Here is a 19,758-nt window from a genome sequence, read left to right as displayed (position 1 = left end):
GCCCGATGTGTTGATTTCAGGTTTTGGAAGTGTTACGGGAGGGGAGTTGTTGAGTGGGGAGGGCAAGCAGAGACCACTGTTACCATTGAGAGTTTGATCCTATTTGAAGATGAGGCCTCAGAGGTTGCTCTGCCATCTTTGTGAAGGAGACATAAAATTCAGGGAGGGTGTTGGGCTGCTGCTGGTTGGCCATGCTGGGATTGTCATGGGAGCAGGAATTTGGGGTCCTTTCGACAGGAGTGGTAGGATTATGTTAAGGGGGCTGATCGAGATGACTTGAAGGGGAACAAGCTGTGTTGCTCACCCAGGCGAGAGCTCTGCAGAAACCCATAGGATTGTGGCTGACTGAGAATGATAATCTTCACACTCCTGGCAGTGAATAACACACACTGTTGCAGCACACCAATCATTACACATGGCAAGTGCTCATAGAGTTTTAATTTGCTTTTTAATCTACAAAAGCAGCCACATTCCTACACCAAGCTTAGACAGGCAACACCTTGCGACAAAACTTCAGACAATAAGCTCTGCATGTGTTTTTCTCTATGGCAACAGTTCCTCTGTCTAATTGCCATAGAGAAGTACACCACAGAAACTGGCAATTAAGCCCACTGAAACCACACTGAGAATCAGTCATCCATTTAACACTAATTCTACATTAATCCCATTTTATTCTCTCCCCCCACCCAATTGCAACACTCACCTACAGACTGGGGCTAAGTAACTTACTAACCCTCATCCTTAGGATGTGAAAGGAAACCAGAGCACCCAGAGTAAACCATGGAGACCGTGCAGAATCCACACTGACAGCAGCCGAGGTCAGGACTGAACCTGCATTTCTGGAACTGTGAGGCAGTGGCTCTACTAGCTGTGCCACTGTGTATGCTGGGACAAGTTTATTGATACTGATTGATTATTGTCACACATCATGAGATATGGTGGTAAACTTTGCCATCCACATAGATCATGCCAAGCATAAGTACATTGATGTAGCAAAGAGAAAGCAGAATCCAGAATTTGGTGTTGCAGAAAGTACAACGCAGGTAGACAATAAAGTGCAAGGGCTCTGGTGGTGCAGATTGGAAGATGAAGAGTTCGTATTTGTTATATGAGGTTCATTCATGAGTCTGATGATAATTGCCATAATAGGATGGGGTTGTAAATCAAAACACAGAACTGCTGAGATATCTTTCCAATATTTTCCCAAAAGAGGACAGGATCAAAACATATGAGTTAAAGAAGTCACCTCAGAGTGACATCTGTCACAAATAGGGTTTATATGGGAATAAAAACAGGCTAATTTATCTTTAGACATATGAGCTCTATTCACTACTTTAAATTGTATTAATGTATGTTTAGCACATATAGAGGAAGTACTGACTAATTGAAAAATTTTATCCCATTTCTCTATAGGTAGGCAAAGTTGAAATTCCCTTTCCCATTCATTTTTAATTTTATCAGATACACCTGGCTGTAATTTCATAATTATATCATAGATAGATGCTACTAATCCCTTCTGAAGAGGGTAAGATTTTCGTTAAAGTCAGAATTTTGTTTGGCTATAAAACTTTTTTACCATTTCCAAAATGTTGACGGCCTTTGTAGTTTCCAAAAGGGACTCGCAAAATAAAAATTACTCTTTGGTGACAGCATGCACATAACAAAACAAGGAGCTGACAACATTGAGAGATGTCAGCAGTTTCATCCAGAATGGGAATTGCGAAGCTGTCACTTCCTCAATGACCTGCTTCAAAATGTTGAAAGAGATATGAAGTATTCTAGAACGTATCACATTAGTTGATAATAACTTTTATTAGTAAAAGTTTTTTTATTTATATAAGGAGTAAAAGGGAGATGGCAAAGAAATGGCAAATGAACCTAATGGGTCCTTTGCATCAGCCTTCACTGTGGAAGACACTAACAGTGTGCCAGAGGTCCGTGAGTGTCAGGGAGCAGGAGTGAGCACCATTGCCATTACAAAGGTAAAAGTGCTTGGCACACTCAAAAGTCTTAAGGTGAATAAGTCACCTGGACCGGATGGACGACATCCCAGAAGCCTAAGAGAGGTTGCTGAAGATATAATGGATGCATTGGTCATAATCTTCAAGAATCACTTGATTCTGCAATGGTACCAGAGGGCTGGAAGATTACAAGTGTCACTCCACTCTTTAAGAAGGGAGGAAGGCAAAAAAAAAGGGAATTATAGGCCAGCTAGCCTAACCTTAGTGGTTGGGAAAATGTTGGAGTCTATTATTAAGGATGAAGTTTTGGAATACTTGGAGACTAATGATAAAATAAGTCAAAGTCAGCATGGTTTCTTTGAAGGGAAATCTTGCCTGACAAATCTGTTAGAGTTCTTCGAGGAAGTAACAAGCAGGGTGGACAAAGAAGGGCAGTGAATGTAATATACTTAGATTTTCAGAAGGCATTTGATAAGGTGCCACACATGGAGGCTGCTATTAACAATATAAAATCCCATGGTGTTACAAGAAAAATACTGGCATGGATAGAGGAATGGGTGACAGGCAGAAGGCAGTGAGTGGGAATAAAGGGGGCCTTTTCCAGTTGACTGCCAGTGACTAGAGGTGTTACTCAGGGGTCAGTATTGGGACTGCTACTTTTCACGTTGTTTTTCAATGATTTGAATAATGGAATTGATGGCTTTGTGACAAAGTCTGCAGATGATATGAAGATAGGTGGGGGGTAGGTAGTGCTGAGGAAGCAATGCGATAGCGCAGGACTTCGACAAATTGGAAGAATGGACAAAAAAGTGACAGATGCAATGCAGTGTTGGGAAATATGTGATAATGCATTTATGTAAAAGGAACAATAGTGCGGACTATTATTTAAATGGGGAGAAGGTTCAAATGTCAGAGGTGCAGAAGGACTTAGAAGTCCTCGTACAAGATTCCAGAAAGTTAATTTACAGGTTGATCTATGGTAAAGAAGGCAAATGCAATTTATTTCAAAGGGAATAGAATATAAAAGCAAGGAGATAATGCTGAGTCTTTATAAGACACTAGTCAGGCTGCAGTTTTGGGTCCCGTATCCAGAAAGGATGTGTTGTCATTGGAGAGAGTCCAGAGAATGATTCCAGAAATGAAGGGGTTAACAGATGAGCGTTTGGCAGCTTTGGGCCTGTACTCACAGGAAATTAGAAGAATACAGGGGGGTCTCATTGAAACCTACTAAATGGTGAAAGGACTATATAGGGTGGATGTGGAGAGGATGTTTCTTATGGTGGGGGTATCCAGAACTAGAGTACACAGTCTCAAAATTGAGGGGTAGCCTTTTAGAACGGAGTTAAGGAGGAATTTATTTAGCCAGAGAGTGGTGAATCTGTAGAACTTTCTGTATATTTAAGGCAGAATTTGATCATTTCCTGATCTGTCAGGGTATCAAAGGATATGGCGAGAAGAAAAGTGTGTGGGGTTGAGTGGGATCCGGGCTCAGTCATGATGGAATGGCAGAGCAGACTCGGTGGGCTGAATGGCCTAATTCTGCACCTATGTCTCATGGTCTTATAGTTCTGCACCTTGGGTGTAACTACTTGTCTATATGTCCTATCTATCCAGAGTTCATCCAGTTCCTGCTTCAACTCCTTAACATTGAGTGTTAGAAGCTGCAACTGGATGCACTTCTCACAGGTGTAATCACCTGGGACACTGGAAGTCTCTGTGCCTTCCCGCATGCTGCAAGAGGATTCCACTATCCTGCCTGATATCCCTATTGTTCTAATTGAGCAACTATAAAGATGGAAAAACAATAAACTGTGGGTGAAAAAAAAAACTATCCACATATCACTGAAGCTTCGGAGCTAACGCCTCAACGTTTGCCTACACTGTACTTCTCTGTATTTCTTACACTTTATTCTGCATTGTTAACTAGTTCTACCTCAATGTACTGTGTCATGACTTGATCTGTATGAACGGTATCAAGACAAGCTTTTCACTGTTTCATGGTACATGTGACAATAATAAACCAGTTCTAATTCCAATTTTGCTTGTGCCTGTATGGCAGTGATAAAATGTGTAGTAGGCAAATGCTGGAGGTACTCAGCAGGAGGGGCAGCATCTATCGAAATCAATAGACGGCTGACTTTTCGGGCTGAGACCCTTCTTCAGGACTGAGATGGAAGTGGGAAGACACTGGAATAAAAAGGTGGCAGGAGGGCACGGAGGCAAGCTGGACGCTGATTGGTGAAGCCAGATGGGTGGGAATGGCCAAGGGCTGGAGAAGAAGGAATCTGATAGGAGAGGAGAACGGGAAGGAGGAGGGGACCCAGGGGAAAGTAATAGGCAGGTGAGAGGAAGTAAAAGGTCAAAGTGGGGAATGGAGGGGGGAGGTTGGAAATTGGTTTACCAGAAGGAGAAATCCATATTCATGCCATCAAGTTAGAGGCTACCCAGATGTAATATAAGGTCACAAACAAGAGAAAATCTGCAGATGCTGGAAATCCGAGCAACGCACACAAAATGCCTGAAATGTCGACTATACCTTTTTCCATAGTTGCAGCCTGGCTTGCTGAGTTCCTCCAGCATTTTGTGTGTGTTGTTAAGGCATCGTTCCATCCTGAGGGTGGCCTCATTTTGGCTGAAGAGGAGGTCATGGGCCGGCATGTCGTAATGGGAATGGGAATTAAAATGCTTTTGGCAAATGGTACAGAGGTGCTCCATTGAGCAATCCCCCAATTTACAATAGGTCTCACCACTGTAGAGGAGGCCGCATCATGGTAGACGACTCCAGCAGAATTTAGAAGTTATTAAATCTTACATCCATCCCACAACATGAGGGAGTAAAATTCTTTGCATTATGACTCCATTGCAATGTACAGACATGTGAATTTAAAAGTTGAATGGCTTGTAGAAAGAAGCTGTCCTGTAGCCTGTTGACCATGGCTTTAATGCTGCAGCACTGTTTGCCAGACAGAAGCAGCTGAAACAGTTTTATGTTGGGATAACTGGTGTCCCCAGTGATCTGCGGTCAGAAAGCCTTTTTGCTGCACCTGCTGATATAAATGTCCTCAATGGAGGGAAGTTCACAACCACAGATGCGCTAGGCTGTCCATACCACTCTCAATAGTGCCTAGCGATCAAGGTTGGTGCAGTTCCCATACCAGGCTGTGATATAGCCAGTCAGGATGCTCTCAATGAAGCCCCTGTAGAAGGTCTTGAGGATTTGGGGGCCCATCCCAAACTTCTTCAACTGCCTGAAGTGGAAAAGACACTGTTGTACTCTTTTTATCCGACAAAGCCAGTGTGTACAGTCCAGGTGAGATCATCGGTGATGTGTATACCGAGGAACTTGAAGCTACTCACCCTCTCAACTGCAGACCCATCAATGTTGATTGGGCTGAGCCTGTCTCTGTTCCTCCTGTAATCCACAATCAGCTCTTTTGTTTTTTGGACATTGAGGGAGAGGTTGTTAACTTTGCACCACTGTGTCAGGGTGTCAACTTCTCCTCTGTAGGCTGTCTCATCACTGCTAGAAATAAGGCTGATCAAAGACGTATCATCTGTGAATTTGATCAGCAGATTGGAGCTGTGTGTGGCAGCACAGCTATGGGTGTAAAAGGAGTCAAGAAGGAGACTCTGAATACAACGTTGGGAAGCACCTGTATTGAGGGTCAGAGGTGAGGGAGCCCATCCTTACCACCTGTCGGTAATCCAATAGGAAGTCGAGAATCCAGCTGTACAAGGCGAGGATGCAGGCTGAGGTCTCTGAGCTTCTTGTCAAGTCTGGAGGGAATTATGGTGTTAAATGCTGAGCTGTAGTTCAGGAACAGCATTCCAACATGTGCATCCCTCTACTTTGGCAGGTTCACAGGTGAAGTGTTGCCTCACTTGCAAGGGCCCTGAATCCCAGCGGAACTGTGGAAAGCAGGGTGGGGGGAAGGTAAAGATATGTTCAATGGTAGGATCCCTTTTGATATCGCGGAAGTTGTGGAGGATCATGTGTTGGATGCAGAGGCTAATGTGGTGGTCAGAAGGATAAGAGGAACACTATCACTTTTAAGGTGGTGGTAAGATGGGGTGAGTGTGGGTGTGCAGGAAGTGGAGGAGATGCGGGTGAGGGCAGCATCAACAGTGAAGTGAGGGAAACCGCATTCTTTAAAGGAGGAGGATATCTCTGATGTTCTATAATGGAAAGCCAAAATGGAAAAGAGGCAAAGAAACTGAGAAGAGGAAATAGCATTTCACAGGAGATAGGGAAAAGGTATAGTTGAGATAACCATGAGAATCAGTAGGTTTATAAAAGATGTTGGTTGAGATGGAGACAGAGATTGAGAAAGGGGAGGGACATGTCAGAGATGGACCAAGTGAATTTAAGGGCAGGGTGGAAGCTGGAGGGAATGTCAATGGGAAATGCTGGAGATGGTTATCACTTACCCTCTGACCCTCAACACAGGTACTAAGCCCCCTCCTTTACTCTCTGTATATTGTTACGTACCCCGTAACTGGGTTGCCAAACCAGCAGAAATGGATCACTCAGTTGGAGTCTGGATTACTAGAACTAAGAAAGTTTTATTAAAGAAACAAGCAACACAGTAATCGAAAGGATAATAAATGCAACAGTTCAGCAATGATAACCACACATGTGCACAGAATTAAGATAACAGCATCAATCAAGCTCTATCGTTGTCTAGGGGTAAATGACCAAATTTCAAAGTGACACAAAAGTTCAGTCCAATTTAGTTCAGTTCTCAGTAATCGTTGCCATGGCGATGGACAACGTGGGGGGAGGGAGAGAGAGAACGGGAACGACTGATCATTCAGACACGGCTTCCACTCACAGACCGGCAATATGGCTCACAAGCAGCTCTCGGGCAGGTCCTTGGTGATGTCACCTGAGGTCACCGACTGTGACCCCTCCTCCAGATGCGGTCGATCCTCTGCAGTGAACTCGGCACCCAAGCGAGGGTGGACACACACCGGGTTCCCGCTGATCGTGCCTTTCCACCCTGTGCGTTGTCCGGTACTTCCCACCGACTCGTGAGAGGCGCACCGCTTCCAGGGTCTCGTTACCTCGGGTGTCGTGTGTGTCCTGCCTTAGCGAACCTGTCCCTTTTTATCCCCCTGCTGGGGTATCGCCTGTCCATCACTTCAAACAGTTCAGGGTTCAAAGGGGGAGCCGATCTTGGCAATACCCAGACTGATGGCTCCTTCATTAACATCTCCACATGCTGCTTCATTGTTCCTTATCTCTCCTTCCCCCTGAGGACAGGTGGCAGACCAACTGCTGATGCCACTGATGCTAACCCAGGCCAGCAAACATCTTAATTTTATGTGTATTCTCGTCACAATATCCAATACTGCGTCACCACCCACAGCTCCAATCTGCTGATTAAATTTGTTAATGACACTAGACTGATTGGCCTTATCTCAAATAATAATGAGGCAGCCTACAAAGAAGAAATCACCACCCTGACACAGTGGTGTCAAGAAAACAACCTCTCCCTCAATGTTGCAAAAACAAAGGAGCTGGTTGTGGACTACAGGCGGAATGGAGACAGGCTATATCCCCTATTGACATCAATGGATCTGGGGTTGAGAGGGTGAACAGCTTTAAGTTCCTCGGCATAAACATCACCGAGGCTCTCACGTGGTCTGTACATACTGGCTGTGTGGTGAAAAAGGCACAACAGCGTCTCTTTCACCTCAGACAGTTGAAGAAGTTTGGTGTGGGGCTTCAAATCCCAAGAACTTTTTATAGGAGCACAATTGAGAGCATCCTGTCTGGCTGCATCACTGCCTGGTATGGGTATGTATTTTCCTCAATCGCAGGACTCTGCAGAGAGTGGTGCGGACAGCCCAGTGCATCTGTAGACGTGAACTTTCCACTATTCAGGACACTTACAAAGACAGGTGTGTAAAAATGGCCTGAAGGATCATTGGGGACCCGAGTCACCCCAACCACAAACTGTTCAGCTGCTACCATCCGGGAAACAGTACCGCAGCATAAAAGCCAGGACCAACAGGCTCCGGGACAGCTTATTCCACCAGGCCATCAGACTGATTAATTCATGCTGACATAACTGTACAGGTGTCCCCCGCTTTTTGAATGTTGGCTTTACGAAACCTCACTGTTATGAAGGACCTACATTAGCACCCTGATTTCGCTTTCAGAAGGTGTTTTCACTGTTACGAAAAAAATCAGCGTGCGAGAAAAAATCAGCGTGCGATAAAAAGCAGCGTGGGCCCTGAGCAGCTGCTCTCCCCCGGATTCGGAAGGGCTTTCTCGCCGGCATTGCTTAAACACGTGCCTGTGAGCAGCTGTTTGCAAGATGAGTTCCAAGGTGTTGGAAAAGTCTAAAAGAGCTCGTAAGGGTGTTACACTTAGCGTAAAACTAGACATAATTAAGCGTTTCGATCATGGTGAATGAAGTAAGGACAACGTGAGTTTGGCTTGTGGAAGCTGACGAAGATGATGTTGAAGAGGTTTTGGCATCCCATGACCAAGATCTGATAGATGAAGAGCTGATGCAATTGTAAGAGGAAAGGATAACAATCGAAACTGAATGCAGTAGCGAAATGAACGTGAAGCAACTGCGTGAGATGTTTGCTGCAATGATAAAGTACGACTTTAATTTTGAAAGGGTACGTCAGTTTAGGGGATATTTGCAGGATGGTTTGAGTGCTTACAAAGAACTGTGTGATAAAAAAATGCACGAGGCTCAGCAGTCAAGCAAACCTTCCACATCAGCCACAGCAGACGACGAACCTCGACCTTCGACATCGAGGCGGGCAGTCATAGGAGAAGATGAGCTGCCTGCCCTAATGGAAACAGACGACACCCCAGTGTCCCACCACCCCAACACCCAGGTCGCGGGCAGATACCGATTCGAGGAGAATGCAGCAGTAGCCAGGAGGCACACAGCACATCTTTAAGAAAAAAGCCAAAATAAACATGCTAATTAATTAGGTGTTGCCCGACACGTAATTGTCAGCCCAGATCAGAGGCAATGCAGTCATCAGTGAATATCCAACTTCTGACATAATGTGGCTGTAGATGGTTGGACCTGAAATCAGGAATGCCCTTTCATCTCAGATGAGGGAGATGCAGCAGCCTTGGCCACCTTCTTCTCTGCTGCTTCTGCCTGTTCATATTGGAGATGTTGGCTGTGCAGTTTTGTTCTAGTTCCATGATTCCATGAACTGTTGATGCCAAAGTCAGCTGCTGGAACTTAATTGTTGGAATATAATTCATTTGTCCATTTTGCACTGAGTTTGTATTGAGGTGTGAAACCTCCCAGAACTGCTGATACCAAACAGTACATCAGAGGGAGATGGCTGGTGAAGAAGGTAAAGCAAAGGATGTGGCCTTCAACAGCAGCTCTGTGGCAGTGTATACACTCCACCTTGGGCCTTCCAAACACCGTCATAAACCAGTACGCACTCCAGCTTGGGCCTTCTGAACACCATCATAAACCAGTACACACTCCAGCTCGGGCCTTCCGCACACCGTCATAAACCAGTACACACTCCAGCTCGGGCCTCCCTCAACCCCATTACTCATCAGTCTCTCCTGTCCTTCAACCCCATTACCCATCAGTCTCTCCTGTCCCTCAACCCCATTACCCATCAGTCCAACCCTGAACTAGTTCCCATTATCCAGCAGTACCTCCCCTCCCTCAACCCCATCTCCCTTCAGTCCTTCCCCACCCTCAACCCCAACTCCCATCAATTCCTCCCCTCCTCAACCCCATTATCCATCAGTCATTCACCTCCCTTAACCCCATCTCCCATCAGTCCCTCCCCTCCCTCAACCCCATTACCCATCAGTCCCTCCACTCCCTTAACCCCCTCCCTTCAGTCTCTCCCCTTCCTCAACCCCATTACCCATCAATCTCTCCTCTCCCTGATTACCAACCCTCCCCCATTACCCATCAGTCACTCCTCCCCCTCATTACCCAAGATATCCACTCCTCCATTGCCCACCAGTCCCTCTCCCATTACCCATTCTCTATCAATCTCTGTTTCATCATAACTTCTGTGCCTATCATTACTTCTGCCTGTGAAGCCTCAAAGGAGAGTGGCCCTGTGGTTAGTGTTGTGTGGATTCGGCCAACACGCTGTTGACTATAGTTCTCACTTTTTGAAACATGTAGACGGGAAGTTAGTTGGTTGCAGCCTCACCCTCAGTAGAGGGAACTGCATTGGGTTCACGTGCAGGTGGGGATTCTTCCTTCCCTCTTGCTGCTTCTTGCTGTTTTGTGACCAGATTTCTGTATTTTCTTTATTTCAGGATCCCCGGAACAAGCATGAATTCAAGATTCACACCTACTCTAGCCCAACATTCTGTGATCACTGCGGTTCTCTCCTTTATGGGCTCATCCATCAGGGCATGAAATGTGACTGTAAGTAGCATTTCCAGGTATAACTTAGTCCCTACAATTGTTGAGAGAGTGGCTTTGAGTGGGTCAGAGGAGATCTATTGGGATTTCCAGAGGAAATCTCCTGATGTTAAGGATAAAGGTGTCACAGAGAAGATAAGGCAACTCTCGACGCCTGGCTACTGGGAAATGTGATGATGTGCCTTGGCCCTCGACACTGGTACCGGACCAGGAGACACTCCAGCTCCAGTGATCCAGAGGTACCGGGATCAGCGTGGTGAAATGACAGGTCTCATTCCAAAGGATGCCGGGATTTTGAAATAACAGTGTGCCAATAATCTGACACCTTCACAGCACATTTTTAATAAATGTAAAAACAAACTAGGTCTGGAAATCTGAAATAGAAGCAGAAAATGCTGTATAATACTCTGCAGGGCAGTTAGCTCCTGTGGAGGGTGAAGCAGAGTCAACATTTAAGTTGCAAGAGACCATGTCGCTCTCCCACTCTGACCTCTTTGAGAATAGTCTCCTGCACAGTTACAGTAAGAGCCAACACCAGTATGAGTAGTGACACCGTGATTACTAGGATAGTGGAGTGTCATTATCTGGGGTCAAGAGTTAGGGGGTGGGTGTATCAGCTGGTGTCATGGGATAGGGTATCGTTAGGGGCAGATGTATCTGGGGCTAGAGGTGAAGGCTTAAAAAAGATCTCTGGTCAGTGTGTAGGATATCAAATGGAGTGAGGGTTATACCTGGCTGGAGGTGGCAATGTAGTGGACCTTGCAGATAAATTTATCACAGGTTCCTAACCTTGCCACTCTCCCAGGTTCAGTAATTAGTTTGTCACCTAAGCCGTTTGATGACACAAACTTTGATCATGGTTTTGGAAGTGTTGGCCAGGGTTTCATATCCTGTGTTGAGCTTGTGCTTCTGCACTTGAGCTTTCAATGTGGCCCTGAGTTTTGGTGAAATAATGACCACACTGGGCTCCGGGTCACCGTCCTGGGACCTTTACTGTTTGACTGACCCGGAGTTTGTTATGGGGCACGAACCTTGTTCCCAGAATGATTCTGCACAGTATGGCCAGGCAATGTCAGCACCAGGGTGCTATGACCTGACTGAAGATGTAAGTAGCAGTAAGTGAAGTCGGTGTCTTTCTTTGCAGCCTGTATGATGAATGTCCACAAGCGATGTGTTTCCAACGTGCCCAGTATGTGTGGCATGGACCACACCGAGCGACGAGGACGTATCTTCATCAAGGCGGAAATTGTCAAGGACCTGCTCACTGTCCTGGGTAAGTGCCACATTGTACTGCTCACAGGCAAACCCTGACTCCTGACCTCTAGACACACACTGGATTAATGCTTTCTAACTGTTGTATCTGGCTTATCCACAGAAATTTGTAAAACATTATCCCAGCTATATCATCAACACTATCTCTGAAGCTAATGAGAAAATGGACGTTACACCGATAACCAGAAATTAACATCCCTTTACCATCCTGTCCTTATTAACTATACTGCCCTTTGAAAGTGGTTCCCAGCGAGACCTTAGAACATGGGAAACCACTTGCCAAACCGCTAGTAGCTAGAAGGACAAGGGCAGCAAAAACATGGGAATGCTAGCCCCTGGAGGTTGCCCTGGAAATAATTCCTTGTTCCTTCACTGTTGCTGGCTCAAAATCCTGGAACTCCCTCCCCAACAGAGTTAGAGTTTAATGACGGTGCGAGGAAAGGCTGTTTGATTAAATCGCAATTATTTCAATGCAAGATGCCTGACAGTAGGGCAGATGATCCTGATTCATGAATATCTAATATTGGACTACCATATTATAGCCTTGGCCAAATGGCTAAGGGGATTGTGGTGGGTGGTGACAGGACTGGCAACTGAATATTCCAGGGTGAATGTGCTATAGGTGAAATAGAGGTGGGGGAAAGAGAGGATGGGGAGTTGCATTTCTGATTAAGGAGAGCATAATGGCAGTGGTCCCAGATAAATTACTGTGGGATTGTCCAGTGAGGCTTTTTGGAATGAGCTGAGAAATAAGAAGAGGGTTGTCACCTTGTTGGTATTGTACACTAGACCCTCCAATAGTCAAAGGAATTAGTGGAGCAAGTATGCAGGGAGATTGCAGAAAGTTGTAGAAATTTCAGGATTTTTGGGGATCTTAACGTTCTTAATAAAGATTGGCACTGCCATATTAGGGTGGAATTTAAATTCTTCAAGAAAACTTCCTCGGGCAATATATAGAAGGCCCGACAAGGGAAAGGAGAAAGCCTGACCTACTCTTGGGAAATAGGGCAAGATGTGTGACTGAGGTGTCAGTGGGAGAGGGGTCTTGGACAAATAGCTGCAAATAAATCAGTATGTAAAGGGACAGATAAATTAAAGTTCTAAATTAGGGCAAGGCAAATTTTGAATGTATTAGAAGAGGAACATAAAAGCTGATTAGAGAACATTTTGCAGGCAAAAAGGCATCCAGCAAGTGGAAGGCTTTTAAAGCAGAGATATCAAAAGTTCAAGATCTGCATGTGCCTATGAGTGAAGGGCAGGACTAGGGGATCCTGGATAATAGAAAACATAGAAAACCTACAGCACAATACCGACCCTCTGGCCTACAATGCTGTGGCGAACATGTACTTACTTTAGAAATTACCTGGAGTTACCTATAGCCCTCTATTTGTGCCTATCCAGGAGTCTCTTACAAGACCCTATCGTATCCGCCTCCACCTCAGTCACCAGCAGCCCATTCCATGTACTCGCCACTCTCTGCGTAAAAAAAACTTACCCCTGACAACTCCTCTGTACCTACTCCCCAGCACCTTAAACCTGTGTCCTCTTGTGCTAGCCATTTCAGCCCTGGGAAAAAGCCTCTGACTATCCACACAATCATTGCCTTTCATCATCTTATACACCTCTATCAGGTCACCTGTCATCCTCCATCGCTCCAAGGAGAAAAGGCTGAGTTCACTCAACCTATTCTCATAAGGCATGCTCCCCAATCCAGGCAACATCCTTGTAAACCTTCTCTGCACACTTTCTATAGTTTCCACATCCTTCCTGTAGTGAGGTGACCAAAACTGAGCACAGTACTCCAAGTGGGGTCTGACCGGGGTTCTATATAGCTGTAACATTATCTCTTGGCTCTTAAATTCAATCCAACAGTTGATGGAGACTAATGCATCGTATGCCTTCTTAACCACAAAGTCAACCTGCGCGTCAGCTTTGAGTGTCCTATGGACTCGGACCCCAAGATCCCTCTGATCCTCCACACTGCCAAGCATTTTACCATTAATACTATATACTGTCATCATATTGGACTTACCAAAATTAACCACCTCAGACTTATCTGGATTGAACTCCATCTGACACTTCTCAGCCCAGTTTTGCATCCTATCGCTGTCCCACTGTAACCTCTGACAGCCCTCCACACTATCCACAGCACCCCCAACCTTTGTATCATCAGCAAATTTACAAACCTATCCCTCCACTTCCTCATCCAGGTCATTTATAAAATTACGAAGAGAAGGGGTCCCAGAACAGATCCTTGGGGCACACCACTGGTCATCGACCTCCATCAGAATATGACCTGTCTACAATCACTCTTTGCCTTCTGTAGGCAAGCCAGTTCTGGATCCGCAAAGCAAGGTTCCCTTGGATCCCATGCCTTCTTACCTTCTCAGTAAGCTTTGCATGGGGTACCTTATCAAATGCTTTGCTGAAATCCATATACACTACATCTACTGCTCTACCTTCATCAATGTGTTCAGTCACATCCTCAAAAAATTCAATCAGGCTCGTAAGGCCCAACCTACCTTTGACAAAACCATGCTGACTGTTCCTAATCATATTATGCCTTTTCAAATGCTCATAAATCCTGCCTCTCAGGATCTTTTCCATCAAATTACCAACCACTGAAATAGGACTCACTGGGCTGTAATTTCCTGGGCTATCTCTACTTCCGTTCTTGAATAAGAGAACAACATCTGCAACCCTCCAATCCTCCGGAACCTTTCCCATTCCCACTGATGATGCAAAGATCAATGCCAGAGGCTGAGCAATCCGCTCCCTCCCCTCCCACAGTAGCCTGGGGTATATCTCATCTGGTCCCGGAGACTTATCCAACTTGATGCTTTCCAAAAGCTCCAGCACATCCTCTTTCTTAATGTCTATATGCTCAATCTTTTCAATCCACTGTAAGTAATCCCTACAATCGCCAAGATCCTTTTCCATAGTGAATACTTAAGCAAAGTATTCATTAAGTACCACTGCTATCTCCTCCGGTTCCATACACGCTTCTCCACTGTCACACTTAATTAGTCCTATTCTCTCACATCTTATTCTCTTGTTCTTCACATACTTGTAGAATGCCTTGGGGTTTTCCTTAATCTTGCACGCCAAGGCCTTCTCATAGCCCCTTCTGACTCTCCTAATTTCATTCTTAAACTCCTTCCTATTAGCCTTATAATCTTCTAGATCTCTATCATTACCTAGGTTTTTGAACCTTTCGTGAGCTTTTCTTTTCATCTTGACTAGATCTTCAACAGCCTTTGTACACCACGGTTCCTGTACCCTCCCATTCTTTCCCTGTCTCATTAGAACGTACCTGCTCAAAACCCCACGCAAATATCCCCTGAACATTTGCTACATTTCTTCTCTACACTGTAGTCGTGACACTATCTCTGATCAGCAGTGCCATGCCCCCACCTCTTTTGCCTCCCGCCTTGTCCTTTCTAAAACATCTAAAGCCTGGCACTCTAAGTAACCATTCCTGCCCCTGAGTCATCCAAGTCTCTGTAATGGCCATAACATTATAGTTCCAAGTACCGATCCACGCTCTAAGCTCATCCACTTTGTTCATGATGCTTCTTGCATTAAAATAGACAGAACTCAAACCATCGGTCTGAGTGCATCCCTTCTCTATCACCTGCCTATCCTCCCTCTCGCACTGCATCCAAGCTTTCTCTATAGATAATGAGGGATCTTAAGGCTCTAGACAGGAAAAAGGAGGAATTTGGGGCAGGTACAGGCAAGATCTAGTGAAACCCAGCAGCACTATACTCAAGAAGGAAATCAAGGACTAAAAGGGGGCATAAAATAACTTTGGTTTAGAGGATTAAGAAGAATCGAAAGAGCATAAGTATATTAAGAGTAAAAGAGTAACTGTGGAGAAAATAGGGCCCAAAACACTATGGTGGACGCCTGTGCATGGAAACACAGGAGATAGGTGAGGTCCTCAAGGAAGTCTTTTTCATTGTTTTCACCATGGGAAAAAAAATGTAGGCTTTGGAGGCACAAAAGAGCACAGATGCTGGAATCTGGAACTACAGAAATGTTCTGGAGGAGTTCTGTGGGTCATGCAGTATCTGTAGAAATTGTTAATGTTGAAACACTGCATCAGGACAAAATGTCAACTATTTAGTTATTCCCACAGCTGCTATATGACCCACTGAGATCCTCCAGCAGATTATTGGTTGAACAACTTTGACTTTAGACCTTGAGATATTTAATGGGGAGATCTTGGGGACAGTCTGCATTACTGCTGATGATGTATTGGGTGTCTCAAAATGTATGAAAGGTAAATTAATCTCCTGGGCCTGATCAGGTCTGACCAAGAAAATTGTGGGAACTTAGAGAAATACTGCAGGAGCCCTGGCTGAGATCTATGCATCATCATTAGTGATGGGTAAAGAGCTGGAAGTAGAGTTATATGCATCAACAGGATATATTAGTGATATATGCATCATGGTATATTAGTGATATACAGTAGTGTGCAAAAGTTTGAGCACCCCTAGTCAAAATCTCTGTTACTGTGAATAGCTAAGCAAGTAAAAGGTGACCTGATTTCCAAAAGGCTTAAAGTTAAAGATGACACATTTCTTTAATATTTTAAGCAAGATTACTTTTTTATTTCCATCCTTTACAGTTTCAAAATAACAAAAAAAGGAAAAGGGCCCGAAGCAAAAGTTTGGGCACCCTGCATGGTCAGTACTTAGTAACACCCCCTTTGGCAAGTATCACAGCTTGTAAACACTTTCTGTAGCCAGCTAAGAATCTTTCAGTTCTTGTTTGGGAGATTTTCGCCCATTCTTCCTTGCAAAAGGCTTCTAGTTCTGTGAGATTCTTGGGCCGTCTTGCATGCACTGCTCTTTTGAGGTCTATCCACAGATTTTCGATGATGTTTAGGTCAGGGGACTGCGAGGGCCATGGCAAAACCTTCAGGTAGTCCATTGTGGATTTTGAGGTGTGTTAAGGATCATTATCCTGTTGTAGAAGCCATCCTCTTTTCATCTTCAGCTTTTTTACAGACAGTGTGATGTTTGCTTCCAGAATTTGCTGGTATTTAATTGAATTCATTCTTCCCCCTACCAGTGAAATGTTCCATGTGCCACTGGCTGCAACACAAGCCCAAAGCTTGATCGATCCAATCCTGTGCTTAACAGTTGGAGAGTATTCTTTTCATGAAATTCTGCACCCTTTTTCCTCCAAACATACCTTTGCTCGTCGCGGCCAAAAAGTTCTATTTTAACTTCATCAGTCCACAGGACTTGTTTCCAAAATGCATCAGGCTTGTTCAGATGTTCCTTTGCAAATTTCTGACGCTGAATTTTGTGGTGAGGATGCAGGAAAGGTTTTCTTCTGATGACTCTTCCATGAAGGTCATATTTGTGCACCACCACTCCAGAGTCTGCTAAATCTTCCTGAAGGTCTTTTCCAGTCAAACGAGGGTTTTGATTTGCCTTTCTAGCAATCCTACGAGCAGTTCTCTAGGAAAATTTTTCTTGGTCTTCCAGACCTCAACTTGACCTCCACTGTTCCTGTTAACTGCCGTTTCTTAATTACATTACAAACTGAGGAAACTGCTACCCGAAAACGCTTTGCTATCTTCTTATAGCCGCCTCCTGCTTTGTGGGCATCATTTATTTTAACTTTCAGAGTGCTAGGCAGCTGTTTAGAGGAGCCCATGGCTGCTGATTGTTGGGACAATGTTTGAGGAGTCAGGGTATTTATAAAGCTTTGAAATTTGCATCACCTGGCCCTTCCTAACGATGACTGTGAACAAGCCATAGCCCTGACAAGCTAATTAATGTCTGAGACCTTAGTAAAAGTTGTCTGAGAGCTCAAATCTCTTGGGGTGCCCAAACTTTTGCATGGTGCTCTTTTCCTTTTTTTCCACTCTAAAATTGTACAAAACAAAAATAATACAGTAATCTTGCTTAAAATGTTGCAACGAATATTTCATCTTTAACTTCATGACTTTTGGAGATCAGTTATTCTTCTACTCACTTAACTATTCACAGTAACAGAAATTTTGACCAGGGTGCCCAAACTTTTGCATGCCACTATACATCATGGTATATTAGTGATGCATGCACCATCATTAGAGATGGGTAAAGAACTGGAAGACAAGATAGTTAATGTGTGCCTTTATTAAAGAGTTGAAAAGAAAAACCCAGGAATTATAAACCATGGTAGGTAAGTTAATAGAGGGGTTCCTGAGGGAAAAGATGTGCGAGCATTTGTGAAGGAGTTGATTAGGGATAGTTAACAGTGCTTTGTGTGTAGGTGATCAAATTAGATTGAATATTCTGAATAAGTAACCAAGGAAGTATTGTGGTAGACCTGGTCGATATGGACATTAGTAAGGCCAATGATAAGGTGCTATGATAAGGTGCAATGATATGGTAGGCTGCTAGGGAAACTTAGAGTGCATGGGATTCCTCGAATAACTGCCTTGCTGGTAGGAAGCAGACAGTGATGGTGGAAGGTTGTTTTTTAGACTGGAGGCTTGAGACCAGTGGTTTCCCCAAGTCTTGCTGCTAGGTCCATTGCAATTTTATCATCTATATCAATGATTTAGGTGAGAATGGACAGACATAGCTAGTAAGTTTATAGATGACATGGAAATAGGTAGTCGTTAAAGATAGTTATCAGAATTTATGAAGGGATCTTGATAAGCTGGATAAGTAAGCCTAGGAATTGGCAAATGGAGTTTAATTTGGATAAGTGTGAGGTTTTTCATTTTGGGAGGACGAATGAAAGTAGGACTTTCGCAGTAAGTGTTAAAGCCTTGAGGAATGTGGTAGGACTGAAAGACCTCGGAGTATAATAAGTATATGCTTTCTGGAAGCTGACATCACGTGTAGACCGCACATGCTGGCCTTTGCCAGTCAGGGCATTGAGTATAAAAGTTGGAGGTTATGGTGTGGTTGTATAGGATTCTTGTAAGGACACGCTTTGATATTGTGATCAGTGTCATCCCCCTGCTGTAGGAAAGATGCCATTAAGTTGAAAAGAGTGCAGAGGAGATTTGCGATGATGTGGTCATGACTCGAGGACTGAATCATGGAGAGTGGTTGAGCAGGTTGGGACTTTATACACTGAAGTGTCAGAATGAGAGGCGAATATATGGAATGAGCTGCCTAAGGAAGTGGTTGAGCCAGGTACTGTATGTTACCAACATTTCAAAGTCAGATATGTGGATAGTACTGGGATGTGGGCCAAAGATGTGCAAAGTCTGTTGTTGTGTGAGTGAAGTCACTGGAGAGAGTTATTGGCAGATATAACGCAGTTTCTTTATTTGACAAAACAAGGTACATCAGGCATCATATGGAGACGCTTTCAGTCGAAAGGTCTCACTGGCCCAACGTGGGGCTTGATATTTTATTTGCCAAACATCAAAGGACAAAACCATATTTACAATGTATGGACAACGCTTTCTTTGAAACCACAAACAACCTTCACACCTCCTGATTCACATCCACACCACAGACATCCAAATGAATTTCAAAGAGGATTCTCTGGACTGGGATTCACAACTTTTAGGAGCCCATTGTTCAGGGTCGCACTCCAAATTGAATGCACAATACATTTTCAGATGTGAAGACTGGTAGCTAAATTCAATGCTAAATGTTTATGTCCTAAGCCCCGAAAACAGTCCCTCCTCTTGGCCCTCCTGGACAAACATAAATTTGTACCAGGAAAGGCCAACCTATGAGGATCTACTAAAACAGGGCATCAAAAATGCCCTGCCTTGGAATTCCGCCCCCCAATTATTTTGTGTGCTTCTACATCTACCCTATCATCCCTAATCGTTACCTACAAAATGCTGAGCAGAGAGATTGTTGCAGAAATCTGGACACTTTAGGAATGCAGCTTTGTTCGTATTCCTGTCGGCTCGTCCCCTGTTGGTCAACTGCAGCTTAATCACATTCCTCGCCTTCACCCTTTCATTCTCTGGTCGCTAACTCTCTCTTTTTCCAGGGGCACCAGCAAGGTAAGTGCATGAGGCTCACAGGCCCTCTCGTCGATGTACAGGAAGGGGTTGGGGTGGTCTCTATGTCAACGACTGCAAGGACCTCTCCCCGGTGGCACCCCCTTCTGAACTGTCCAGTTGATCACTGGCCTGACTGCTGAAATGGCCC

At 44.5% G+C, this 19,758-nt stretch overlaps 1 protein-coding gene across 2 annotated transcripts in view; it reads left to right on the top strand.

Moving 5' to 3' along the window:
• LOC140202856 (protein kinase C beta type) overlaps positions 1-19,758 on the top strand; it is a 379,624-nt gene that overhangs the window by 223,103 nt on the left and 136,763 nt on the right. For both annotated transcript variants that reach the window (XM_072268323.1, XM_072268322.1), the window contains exons 4-5: positions 10,246-10,357; positions 11,499-11,627. In XM_072268323.1, the coding sequence (XP_072124424.1) occupies positions 10,246-10,357; positions 11,499-11,627 (241 nt within the window). The remainder of the gene's footprint in view (positions 1-10,245; positions 10,358-11,498; positions 11,628-19,758) is intronic.

The sequence above is a fragment of the Mobula birostris genome, chromosome 9, assembly GCF_030028105.1.
Source record: "Mobula birostris isolate sMobBir1 chromosome 9, sMobBir1.hap1, whole genome shotgun sequence".
In the NCBI taxonomy this organism is placed as follows: Eukaryota; Metazoa; Chordata; class Chondrichthyes; order Myliobatiformes; family Myliobatidae; genus Mobula; species Mobula birostris.
The sequence above is the reverse complement of the archived record's forward strand: the minus strand, read 5'-3'. Positions and strand labels throughout refer to the sequence as shown.